The sequence below is a fragment of the Pongo pygmaeus genome, chromosome 9, assembly GCF_028885625.2.
Source record: "Pongo pygmaeus isolate AG05252 chromosome 9, NHGRI_mPonPyg2-v2.0_pri, whole genome shotgun sequence".
Classification (NCBI taxonomy): domain Eukaryota; kingdom Metazoa; phylum Chordata; class Mammalia; order Primates; family Hominidae; genus Pongo; species Pongo pygmaeus.
This window is the reverse complement of record NC_072382.2, coordinates 74723055-74735902: the sequence shown is the minus strand read 5'-3', so window position 1 is coordinate 74735902 and position 12848 is coordinate 74723055. Positions and strand designations below refer to the sequence as shown.

The 12848-nt window shown below is 45.1% G+C and overlaps 1 protein-coding gene across 3 annotated transcripts in view; it reads left to right on the top strand.

Annotated features, from left to right (window-relative positions):
* RAB6A (RAB6A, member RAS oncogene family) overlaps positions 1 to 12848 on the top strand; it is a 112418-nt gene that overhangs the window by 6150 nt on the left and 93420 nt on the right. Inside the window, exons 1-2 of one of the 3 annotated variants that reach the window (XM_063672074.1) lie at positions 1996 to 2109; positions 10998 to 11092. In XM_063672074.1, coding sequence (XP_063528144.1) covers positions 2069 to 2109; positions 10998 to 11092 — 136 coding nt within the window. In that variant the 5' untranslated portion in view covers positions 1996 to 2068. Of the gene's footprint in view, positions 1 to 1995; positions 2110 to 10997; positions 11093 to 12848 lie in introns of those variants that run through there. The other 2 variants (XM_063672075.1, XM_063672078.1) reach the window with 2 other exon arrangements.

Genomic DNA, 12848 nt, shown 5'->3' with positions numbered 1-12848 from the left:
AATGGTCTTAGATTTCATTGTTCTGCCATACATTGTTAATGGTCCAGTTAGAGAACAGTTACATGGTTATTTCCATTTTACAGATGATGAAACTGAGACTCAGTTCAAATGAATACCTTATCCATTAAGTCTGGCTGCAAGGAAACCAGACCTTCCAACTTTGTTGTGGTCCCTACCCCTTTCTTGAATCCGAAACCCCCTCTTTTTGAATCCCAACTGTTTCTGAAACTGGGCTGCTCAGCATCTCAGGGCCCCTCCAACATGCCTGTTTTTATAATGAAATGCACAACAAACTTTTACCCTAAACCACTTGAGGTAACCTGCTCCTTACCACCAAAATAACTCAATTCTTCATTTAAAACAAGTCACTCTGAGTTGATAATGCTGTTTTGGGATAAAAAACTCTTCTGGCCTTAAGAAGGTCTATTCTATATGCTCTGCCATATAGGCCTATGGAAATTAATATACCATTTGGCTTTTGCCACACCTCCTCCTACAATTTTCTCTCTCTCTCTCTCCCTCTCTCTCTCCTCTCTCCCTCCTCTCTCTCTCCCCCTCTCTCTCTCCTCTCTCCCTCCTCTCTCTCTCCTCTCTTTCTGACTTTTTGCTCTGTTTCGCAGGCCGGAGTGCCATGGTGTGATCTCAGCTCACTACAACTTCCACCTCCCTGGTTCAAGCGATTCTCCTGCCTCAGCCTCCTGAGTAGCTGGGACTACAGGCACCCACCACCATGCCTGCCTAATTTTTCTTTTTTTTTTAATAGAGACAGGTTTTGTTTGTTTGTTTGTTTGTTTTTGAGACACTGTGATACTATTTGGTAGAGGCTTGGACTTGTTTTTTCCAGGGTCCTTACCCACCCAAGATGTTATGATTCTGAGTTTCTCAATTGTACTGCTTTAGAACCCTAAGATCCTAAAATGTTGAAAGACTCTACAATCTTGTAATTCTTGTGGAACAACTTTGCAAAGAGAAGGTGAAGCTGTGGAATAGCCAGTTCTTAGCTGTCTCTCCTTCCCAACCTGCGCCATCTCCAAGAGGCTATCCACTCAAAGTTTATTTTTTATTTTTACTTATTTATTTATTTTTGAAATGGTGTTTCGCTCTTGTTTCCCGGGCTGGAGTGCAGTGGCATGATCTTGGCTCACTGCAACCTCTGCCTCCCAGGTTCAAGCAATTCTCCTGCCTCAGCCTCCGAAGTAGCTGGGATTACAGGCGTGTGCCACCACGCCCAGCTAATTTTGTATTTTTAGTAGAGATGGGGTTTCACCATGTTGGTCAGGCTGGTCTCGAACTCCTGACCTCAGGTGATCCGCCCGCCTTGGCCTTCCAAAGTGCTGGGATTACAGGTGTGAGCCACTGTGCCCAGGCTCAAAGTTTAAATGCTCAACGGGAAAATATAAAAATCATAGTCATTCATCTATGGAATACTTTATCCTATCCATGCATTTAAAATCACAAAGAAAAACACTTAATATGCAAACGATAATACATAAGTTATACAGCATTGTCCCGATTGTGTTAAAATAGATACAGAGGGAAAAAAAGAATGACAAAGGTTAATTATGATTGTTTCTGGCCGATGGGACAGTAAATCACTTTTGTTTCCATTACGCTTTTCTTAATTTCCTAAAATATGCATATATTTTTATAATCAGAAAAAAAAGTTTTAAGCTCAAACGTGTCAGGCCACACCTGGTGCCGCGTCGTTGGGATACAGAGATGAGTCATCTCGAATGAGAGGGAGGGGCCAACAAGGCTTTGACTAGGGCTGGCTTGGAAGAGGAGGGACAAGCACTGGGTAGGGTGGGATCTGATCAGCTCAGCTGGAGTTCAACCCGGAAGCGCTGACGATGGCACACCAGCGGGCAAAATCCACTTCAAAAGCTGGAAATAACGTGGCAGCCCCGGCACGACAAGACCCGCCAGTTCAAGTCAACCTCACCGCCCTCTGGCCGAAGACCCAGACCAACCCCGCCCCTTTCCTCTCCCCATTGGTCCGCTGAAGCTCGTTCGGTTCCCAGGGCCCGCCCCTCTGGGGCTGCGAGAGGAGGCGCGCTCCCTCCTCCACATGGACGCTGGCGGCCATGTTGAGTGTGGCTTGACGGGAAGGTGGGGCTATTCTCTGTTTCTGGCGTCGCTGACTCCATCCCACACACTCTGCAAGTGTTTCCCTTTAGTCGTGGGCTCTTGGGACCCGAAGTAAAGAGATGATTTACCACTGAAATGATTCTCACTTGGGAGCTGGGCGTTTGTGTGAAGTGCACACATCTTCCACCCAGCCTCCGGTTCCCTGGAGGCCTGTGGGTTCTAGTTTTCCAGAGGTGATGTCATCGCAAAACCTTTGTAAGGTCCTAATGCCCGATGTTAGGATTGCAGAACCATTCAAAATGAGATCTTAGAGATTGGGAGGCTATATAATTTATTGTTCAAACTGGGATAGCTTTGAGAGTCTAGGGGTATACTATCAATAATTACAATCCACACAACAGTCATAAATGTGGACTGTTCTGGAGTTTATAGTCACTCTACTTAAAGTCACTCTATTTATAGTCAGCTCGTTTTTTTTAAAATTGTGGTCAAATATATATGAGAAAAATTTCCATTTTAACAATCTTTATGTGTATAATTCAGTGGCATTAATTACATTCACAGTGTCGTGCAATCATCGTCATTATCTATTTCCAAAATTTTTCATTACCCCAAGCAGAATCCATGCCCAGTAAGCAATAACTCCCCATTAACCTCTCCTACCAGCCCCTGTTAATCTCCAGTGCCCTTTGTTTCTATGAATTTGCTATATTTCACATAAGTGGAATCATACAATAGTTGAGGTTTTCTGTCTGCATAGTTTCACTTAGCATAATGTTTTCAAGGTTCATCTATGTTGTACCATGTATTAATACTTTATTTTGTTTTAGAGTTGAATAGTAGTCCCTTGTATGGATATACCACAATTTGTTTATCCGTTCATCTGTTAACGGACACTTGGGTTGTTTCTACCTGTTGGCTATTGTGAACAAAGCTGCTACGGACATTTTGTACAAGTATTTGAAGGTCCCAAAACATTTTTTTAAGCCATCTTAGTAGTTTGAAATGGTATATTTGTGGTTTTGGTTTGCATTTCCTTGATGATTAAAGATGTTGTGGCTGGCATGGTGGCTCACAACTGTAATCCCAGCACTTTGGGAGGCCGAGGCAGGCGGATCACGAGGTCAAGAGATTGAAACCATCCTGGCCAACATGGTGAAACCCTGTCTCTACTGAAAATACAAAAACACTGGGTGCGGTGGCTCACGCCTGTAATCCCAGCACTTTGAGAGGCCGAGGCAGACGAATCACAAGGTCAGGAGATCAAGACCATCCTGGCCAACATGGTGAAACCCCGTCTCTACTAAAAAAGAATACCAAAATTAGCCAGGCGTGGAGGCGCAAGCCTGTAGTCCCAGCTACTTGGGAGGCTGAGGCAGGAGAATTGCTTGAACCCAGGAGGCAGAGGCTGCAGTGAGCCGAGATCACGCCACTGCAGTCCAGCGTGGGCAACAGAGCGAGACTCTGTCTCAAAAACAAACAAACAAATTAGCTGGGCATGGTGGTATGCGCCTGTAGTCCCAGCTACTCGGTAGGCTGAGGCAGGAGAATTGCTTGAACCCGAGAGGGAGAAGTTGCAGTGAACCAAGATCGCGGCCACTGCATTCCAGCCTCGTGACAGAGTGAGACTCTGTCTCCAAAAAAAAAAAAAAGATGCTGAACATCAGTTTTATTTATTTATTTATTTATTGAGAAGGAGTAGCTCTGTCGCCCAGGCTAGCGTGCAGTGGCGCAATCTCGGCTCACTGGAAGCTCCGCCTTCCAGGTTCACGCCATTCTCCTGTCTCAGCCTCCCGAGTAGCTGGGACTACAGGCACCCATCACCACGCCCGGCTAATTTTTTGTATTTTTCATAGAGACGGGGTTTCACTATGTTAGCCAGGATGGTCTCCATCTCCTGACCTCGTGGCCCGCCCACCTCGGCCTCCCAAAGTGCTGGGATTACAGGTGTGAGCCACCGGGCCCGGCCTGTTTTTATTTATTTATTTATTGAGATGGAGTCTTGCTCTGTCGCCCAGGCTGGAGTGCAGTGGCGCGATCTCAGCTCACTGCAATCTCTGCCTCTTGGGTTCAAGTGATTCTCTTGCCTCAGCCTCCTGAGTAGCTGGGATTACAGCCATGCGCCACCACGCCCAGCTAATTTTTGTATTTTTAGAAGAGACGGGGTTTCACCACGTTGGTCAGGCTGGTCTTGAACTCCTGACCTCATGATCCACCCGCCTCGGCCTCCCAGAGTGCTGGGATTACAGGCGTGAGCCACAGTGCCCGGCCCAAATTTTTTGTTGTTGTTTATATTTTTTGTTGAGAAGAGAATCTCACTATGTTGCCCAGGCTGGTCTCAAACTCCTGGGCTCAAGCGATCCTCCTCCCTGGGCCTCCCAAAGTGCTGGGATTACAAGCATGAGCCACTGTGCTCAGCTTTAAATACTTTTTTTTTCATTATTTCGAGTTTGCTTTATGATGAATATTAATCAATAGTAGTTTGCTGCCGGGCGCCATGGATCACACCTGTAATCCCAACATTTTGTGAGGCCGAGGCAGGAGGATCACCTCAGGTCAGGAGTTTAAGACCAGCCTGTCTAACATGGTGAAACCCCGTCTCTACCAAAAATACAAAAATTAGCTGGGCATGGTGGTACATGTCTGTAATTCCAGCTACTCTGGAGGCTGAGGCAGGCAAATCGCTTGAAGCTTGGAGGCAGAGGTTGCAGTGAGCTGAGCTTGATTGAGCCACTGCACTCCAGCCTGGACAACAAAGCGAGACTCCGTCTCATTAAAAAAAAAAAAAAAAGAGGATGTCTGGCAATCTTATAAATACTAGAAATAGAAAGCATGACAGCACACAACATTTTTTCTTTTTTTAAAATACATTTTATTATTATTATTTTAAAATAGAGATGAGGTCTTGCCATGCAACAGAGGTTGGTCTTAAACTCCTGGGCTCAAGAGATCCTCTCACCTCGGCGTCCCAAAGTGCTAAGATTACAAGCATGAACCACCACTCCCAGCCACAGCATCTTTTCTTAAATGAGAAGTTTTAAAAGACTCAATTTTAAAGAGAGATTTGTGTTAAACACTGGAAAAACTTCCAGATAATGAAGAACTGCAACAGGAGAGAGTGGGAGAGTAGAGAGAGATTTTTCACTATATGTACTGAGGAATAAGTTGATGTTGATATGCCTAGAAGCTGACAGAGATGAAGTCCTATGGATATTCCCTGAGCTCAGTAATTCTGGAAATGGAATTTGCCTAGAGACCAACTGGGGCCCTTTATCTGCTGTGCTGCTCTCTTTCCAGCTTCACTCCAATGCCCACCTGTCGTGGAACTTTTGTACTAAGCAATCTGCCCCAATTCCTGCTTCTCAAACAAAAGGGAATAATTGTCTACTAGCTATGTAGAGTCTTACCTCAAACAGAATATATCTAAAACTAAACTTACCACCTTCCTCCCCTTCTTGACCTTGTGGGTCTCTTTAGGTACTATTTTTTTATTTCCTTCCCTTAGAACCACATTTCTTAAATGAAAGAGTCTTCACTTCTTGCCTCCATTTCTTCATTTTGAATTTACTCCTAAATCCAAATCTGGTTTTTTTTCTCATTACTTCATTGAAACTTCTCAGACCCAGGCCGTTTTGGCCAGGTGCAGTGGCTTACTCCTGTAATCCTAGCACTCTGGGAGGCTGAGGCAGGAGGATTGCTTGAGTACAGGAGTTCAAGATCAGCCTGGGCAATGTAGAATAACCCTGTCTCTACTAAAAATACACAAAATTAGCCAGGTATGGTGGCTCATACCTGTACTCCCAGCTACTCAGGAAGCTGAGGTGGGAGAATCACCTGAGCCTGGGAGGTCAAGGCTGCAATGAGCCGAGATCATGCCACTGCACTCCAGCCTGGGCAACCAGAGTGAGACCCTGTCTCAAAAAAAAAAAAAAAGAGCCAGGCTTGGTGGCTCACGCCTGTAATCCCAGCACTTTGGGAGGCCTAGGCAGGCAGATCAGCTGATATCAGGAGTTCGAGACCAACCTGGCCAACATGGTAAAACCTTGTCTCTACTAAAAATACAAAAATTAGCTGGGCATGGTGGCAGGTGCCTGTAATCCCAGCTACTCGAGAGGCTGAGGCAGGAGAATTGCTTGAACCCAGGAGGCAGAGGTTGCAGTGAGCCAAGACCATGCCATTGCACTCCAGCCTAGGTAACAAGAGTGAAAAACTCCATTTCAAAAAAAAAAAAGGAATAACATTCTTTTGAGGTATAATTTACATTCCACAAAAGTCACTCATTTTCAGCATACAATTCAGTGATTTTCAGTTAATGTGCAGAATTGTGTGATCATCAACACAGTATAATTTTTAGAACATTTCTATCACCCTAAAAAGATTCCTTGCTGGGCATCATGCCTGTAATCCCAGCACTTTGGGAGGCCGAGGTGGGTGGATCACCTGAGGTCAGGAGTTTGAGAGCAGCCTTACCAATATGATGAAACCCAGTCTCTACTAAAAATACAAAAATCAGCTGGGTGTGGTGGCATGCGACTGTAATCCCAGCTACTTGGGAGGCTGAGACAGGAGAATCACTTGAACCTGGGAGGCGGAGATTGCAGTGAGCCAAGATAGCACCATTGCACTCCAGCCTGGGCAACAAGAGCAAAACTCTGTCTCAAAAGAAAAAAAAAAATTCCTTGTCCCTATTTGCCCCATTTGCAGTCACTCACCTTTGATAGTAGGATCCTTTTTAGTCTTTGACTTATTTAACTGCTCTGATGTATTTCAGTCTGCTGACTGAGCCTTTCCTTTTGACACATTCTCTTCCCTTGGCTTTCTTGTCACCACTTTCTCTCCTGGTTTTTCACCTAACTTTCTGACATTTTTTTCTTCACAGATTACTTTTTTTTTTTTTTTTTTTTTTTGAGACAGAGTCTTGCTCTGTCACCCAGGATGGAGTACAGTGGCGCAATGTTGGCTCACTGCAGCCTCCGCCTCCCAGATTCAAGCAATTCTCCCACCTGAGCCTCCTGAGTAGCTGGGATTACAGGGTGCGCCAATCGCGCCCAGCTAATTTTTGCATTTTTAGTAGAGACAGGGTTTCACCATGTTGCCCAGGCTGGTCTCGAGTTCCTGACCTCAGATAATCCACCCGCTTCAGCCTCCCAAAATGCTGGGATTACAGGCGTGAACCACCCCGCTCGGCCATACTTTTTCTGTCTGACTTTAAATATTGCTGTTCCATAGAATTCTATCCTGGCCTTCTCAGGCTACACTCTACTTAGGTGATACATCCATTCTCATTACTACAGCAGCCACATATAAGCTGATGACTCCAAAATCTCTATCTACAGCTCAGACATAGCCTCTGAGCTCCAGATTGATATGATACAGTAGTGAAAATACTTATCATTAACAGTTGGTCATTTCTTGGGCTTTGGCTATAATAAAATGCAAATAGAAAACTCATCAAATTCGTATTCTTCTGGAGAGATAATTAAGATTTACCCATATCTGGCCGGGTGCGGTGGCTCACGCCTGTAATCTCAGCACTTTGGGAGGCTGAGATGGCCAGATCACCTGAGGTCCAGAATTCGAGAGCAGCCTGACCAACATGGTGAAACCCTGTCTCTACTAAAAATTACAAAATTAACTGGGTGTGGTGGCGCATGCCTGTAATCCCAGCTACTTGGGAGGCTGAGACAGGAGAATCACTTGAACCTGGGAGGCAGAGGTTGCAGTAAGCTGAGATCACGCCATTGCACTCCAGCCTGGGCAACAAGAGCAAAATTCCATCTCAACAAGAAAAAAAAAAGATTTACCCATATCTTAGTTTTCAAAGTGGTGGACGATATATGAAATATATGCATGATCTCTGTGGTCTGTAGACCATAATATACTCTTCTTAGCAGATCTAGTAAGTTAAATAAAATTATAAAGTACCTGGGCCTGGATCAGTGGCCCATGCCTGTAATCCCAGCACTGTGGGAGCCCAAAGCTAGAGGATTGCTTGAGCTCAGGAGTTCAAGGCCAGCCTGGGTAAAATAGAGAAACCCCATCTCTACCAAAAATACAAAAAAATGAGCCGGGCATAGTGGTGCGTGCCTGTAGTCCCAGCTACTCAGGAGGCTGAGGTGGGAGGATTGCTTGAGCCCAGGGGGCAGAGGTTGCAATAAGCCGAGATCACACCACTGCACTCTACCCTGGGTGACAGAGTGAGACCATGTCTCAAAAAAATTATAAATAAATAAATAAAGTACCTGGACCACCATTACTTACTTTATTCTTACTTATATTTAGTTTTTTTTAAGGCTGAGCATGGTGGCTTACACCTAAAATCCCAGCACTTAGAGAGGCTAAGGTAGGAGAATCACTTGAGGCCAGGAGTTCAAGAACAGCCTGGGTAACATAGCAAGATCCCATCTCTGAAAGAAAAAATATGCCGGGCGTGGTGGCTCACGCCTGTAATCCCAACACTTTGGGAGGCTGAGGCAGGTGAATCACGAGGTCAGGAGTTGGAGACCAGCCCCACCTCTATTAAAAATACAAAAATTAGCCGGGCGTGGTGGCAGGCACCTGTAATCTCAGCTACTGGGGAGACTGAGGCAGGAGAATCGCTTGAACCTGGGAACTGGTGGTTGCAGTGAGCTGAGATCGCACCACTGAACTCTAGCCTGGGTGACAGAGCAAGACTCCATCTCAAAAAAAAAAAAGAAAAAGAAAAAGAAAAAAATACATATATATTAACATGTTTGCCTCACCAGTAGAATGATGTAACCTCAAAAGTAAGGACAAGGCTGGGCACAGTGACTCATGCCTGTAATCCTAGCACTTTGGGAGGCCAAGGCAGCTGCATCACTTGAGGTCAGGAGTTCAAAACCAGCCTGGCTAATGTGGTGAAATCTGGTCTCTATTAAAACTACAAAAAAATTAGCAGGGCGTAGTGGCGGGCACCTGTAATCCCATCTACTTGGGAGGCTGAGGCAGAAGAATTGCTTGAACCTGGGAGGCGGAGGTTGCTGTGAGCCAAGATCGCACCACTGCACTCCAGCCTGGGTGACACAGTGAAACTGTCTCAAAAAAAAAAAAAAAAAAAAAGTAAGGACCAAATATTTTTCTGCTTTGTATTTCCAGTAGAAAAGCAGAGTGCCTGGTACACAGTAGTTAAAAGTGTTTGTAGAATGAATAAATGAACAAATGAATATTTCAGGACAAAGCATACTCGAAACTGAATTCGTGTGTTTAATGTAATGAACACTGGCTTTGGGCTCCAAATATTATATTTCATCTTCTCCTCATAACAAAATTACAATTTTAATGCAAAAATCTATCTTTCTCCACTCCACACAGCCATAGATCTATCTATCCCAATCTTAGTAATCCCATTTCTCTTGCAGTGACAGATTTAGGATGGGTATATGAAGCAATTCTGGCCAGTGAGATGTAATGGGGAGTTTGCTGGGGGATTCTAGGAAATGTTTTTTTTTTTTTTTACTTACAGAGACACATAGATGGCATCTCCTTTCCGTGGACTTTATAGGATATAGATGTGTCAGCTTGAACTATAGCAGCAATCTTGTGATTATTGGAGAAGCTAGCATCTAAGATGCAAAGTCAATACACTGAGAAAGGCAGAGCAGAAAGACAGAACAACCCGGTTCTTGTAGACATTGCTGGGTGGGAGGGAATTAGCCAGTCCTGGAAGCTTCGGACTTCCTTTTTTTTTTTTTTTTTTTTTTTTTTTTTTTTTGAGACGGAGTCTTGCTGTTGTCGCCCAGGCTGGAGGGGGCAATGGCATGATCTTGGCTCATTGCAGCCTTCGCCTCCCAGGTTCAAGCGATTCTTTCGCCTCAGCCTCCTGAGTACCTGGGATTACAGGCGCCTGCCGCCGCGCCTGGCTAATTTTATTTTATTTTATACTTATTTATTAATTTTTTTTTTGAGACGGAGTCTCGCTCTGTCACCCAGGCTGGAGTGTAGTGGCGCAATCTCCGCTCACTGCAAGCTCCGCCTCCCGGGTTCACGCCATTCTCCTGTCTCAGCCTCCCAAGTAGCTGGGACTACATTGGACTACAGGCGCGTGCCACCAAGCCTGGGTAATTTTTTTTTTTTTTTTTTTGTATTTTTAGTAGAGACGGGGTTTCACCATGTCAGCCGGGATGGTCTCGATCTCCTCACCTCGTGATCCGCCCGCGTCGGCCTCCCAAAGTGCTGGGATTACAGGCGTGCGCCACCACTCCTGGCCGGCTAATTTTTGTATTTTTAGTAGAGACGGGGATTTTGCCATATTGGTCAGGCTGGTCTTGAACTCCTGACCTCGTGATCCTCCCACCCCGGCCTCCCAAAGTGCTGGGATTACAGGCGTGAGCCACTGCACCGGCCAGGACTTCTTTATGTGATTTGCCCTGTTGTTTAAACTTTTTTTTTTTTTTTAAGGTGGAGTCTCCCTCGGTCACACAGGCTGGAGTGCAGTTGCGCGATCTTGGCTCACTGCAACCTCCGCCTCCCGGGTTCGAGCAACTCTCCTGCCTCAGCCTCCCTAGTAGCCAGGATTATGGGCGCCCACCACCACACCCGGCTAATTTTTGTATTTTTAGTAGGAACGAGGTTTCACCATGTTGGCCAGGCTGGTCTCTAACTCCTGATGTCAAGTGATCCTCCTGCCTCGGCCCCACCAAAGTGCTGGGATTACAGATGTGAGCCACAGAGCCCGCCCATTTAAACTATTTAGAGTTGGGTTTTCTGTTTCTTCCAGCTGAAAGGTTCTGAAATGATAATGTTAGTAAATGGATCACATAGCAAATAAACTGTGGGGTTTTTTTGTTTCTTTTTTTTTTTTTTTTCCCTCATCAAAAGATAGTGGAGTATATATATAAAGGACACATGTCAACCCTGTTGTAATCTTTGTTTTCTGTATTGGACTACAGCTACGATGTAGGTGTTCTTGCGAGCCTCCTCTGGAAAGACTGCACACTGTCCTTGATAATCTCCGATCTGGACAACAGCAATAACAGCGTGTCAGGTAAAGCCAGGAAGACAGTTGGTATGAAAAGTGATTTGGAAATTTTTTGTCTTTATTGATGAAAATAATGCGAATTGGTTTTGTTTTGGTTTGGTTTGGTGTTTTTTTTGTTTGTTTGTTTGTTTGTTTGTCTGAGACGGAGTCTCGCTCTGTCACCCAGGCTGGAGTGCAGTGGCATGATCTCGGCTCACTGAAATCTCCACTTCCCAGGCTCAAGGAATCCTCCCATCTCAACCTCCCGAGTAGCTGGGATCACAGAAGCGCACCACCATGCCTGGCTAATTTTTTGTGTTTTTGGTAGAGATGAGGTTTCATCATGTTGCCCAGGCTGGTCTAGAAATTAATGTGGGCCGGGCCCTGTGGCTCACGCCTGTAATCCCAGCACTTTGGGAGGCTGAGGTGGGCAGATCATGAGGTCAGGAGATTGAGACCATCCTGACTAACACAGTGAAACCCCGTGTCTACTAAAAATACAAAAAAATTAGCTGGGCATGGTGCCATGCGCCTGTCCCAGCTACTCGGGGGGCTGAGGCAGGGGAACTGCTTGAACCCGGGAGGTGGAGGTTGCAGTGAGCCGAGATCGCGCCATTGCACTCCACACTCCAGCCTGAGCAACAAGGGCGAAACTCAGTCTCTTTTTTAGGCATATGAGACTGCCTGCCGTTGTTACGGAAGATGCTTGGGAAGAGATGGTTGTTTATCAATTCCCCTGTCTTTTGGCAGCACCTCACCCTGGTACTTTTACTATGCCTGGTTAACTGAGCCTAGAACTTCTTCTTCTTTTTTTTTTTTTTTTGAGATGGAGTCTCCCTCTGTTGTCCAGGCTGGAGTGCAATGGCGCGATCTCGGCTCACCGCAACCTCCGTTTCTCGGGTTCAAGCGATTCTCCTGCCTCAATTTCCTGAGTAGCTGGGATTACAGGTGCCTGGCACCGTGCCCGGCTAATTTTTGTATTTTTAGTAAGGGTTTCACCATGCTGGCCATGCTGGTCTCGAACTGCCGACCTCAGGCAATCCGCCCCGCTTCGGCCTCCCAAAGTGCTGGGGTTATAGGCGTGAGCCACCGCGCCCAGCTGCTGAGAGCTTCTTGTATTCAGTTTCACCATATAAAGGGATGGGTTTAAAATGCTGTTCATACAGTCCTTGATACAATTCCCTTGTTTTTGTCCTTGTTTTACCCCTTATATGGTACCTGGTATTTCACATTCCTGAGCAGAATTTCTGCAGTTCTGCTTAGCTGATTGGCTTGCTTCTTGTTACTTCATCCTTCAGTAAGCACTTTATATGTTCTGTTTAGTCAGTTACCATTGCTCTATCTTTGTCTCCCATCTTAAAATATTATGGCTCTGGGTTACAGATGTCAAACCCAGAGTTTGCATTTTAATTTCTTTATTCTCGTTTTGGAATGGTTTCAGAGAGAGAAGAAGACAGAACATCTTTATCTTCCTAAAACCGGTAGTTTGTTCATTTTTCCTGTGATGTTGGGGCTTATTATCTCACTTAACAGTTTGAGCTACAACTTCTATAATTATTTTGGTATCTTTTGATTTTATATAAAATAAAGTCCTAGTTACTTTGTGTTAATTGAAAAGCCGAAGAAGTATTCACAGAAAGATAGCTTCTCTTGGCTTCTTTGGCAAGTTACAATTTGGCTGTGCAGTCTGTTGGTATTTCAGTGCAAACAGTGTTGGTCTCACTTTTCTGTCCTAAGATGCTCTGTTCTTTATATAAACAGCAGTAGAGGCAGTTGTTCTCTT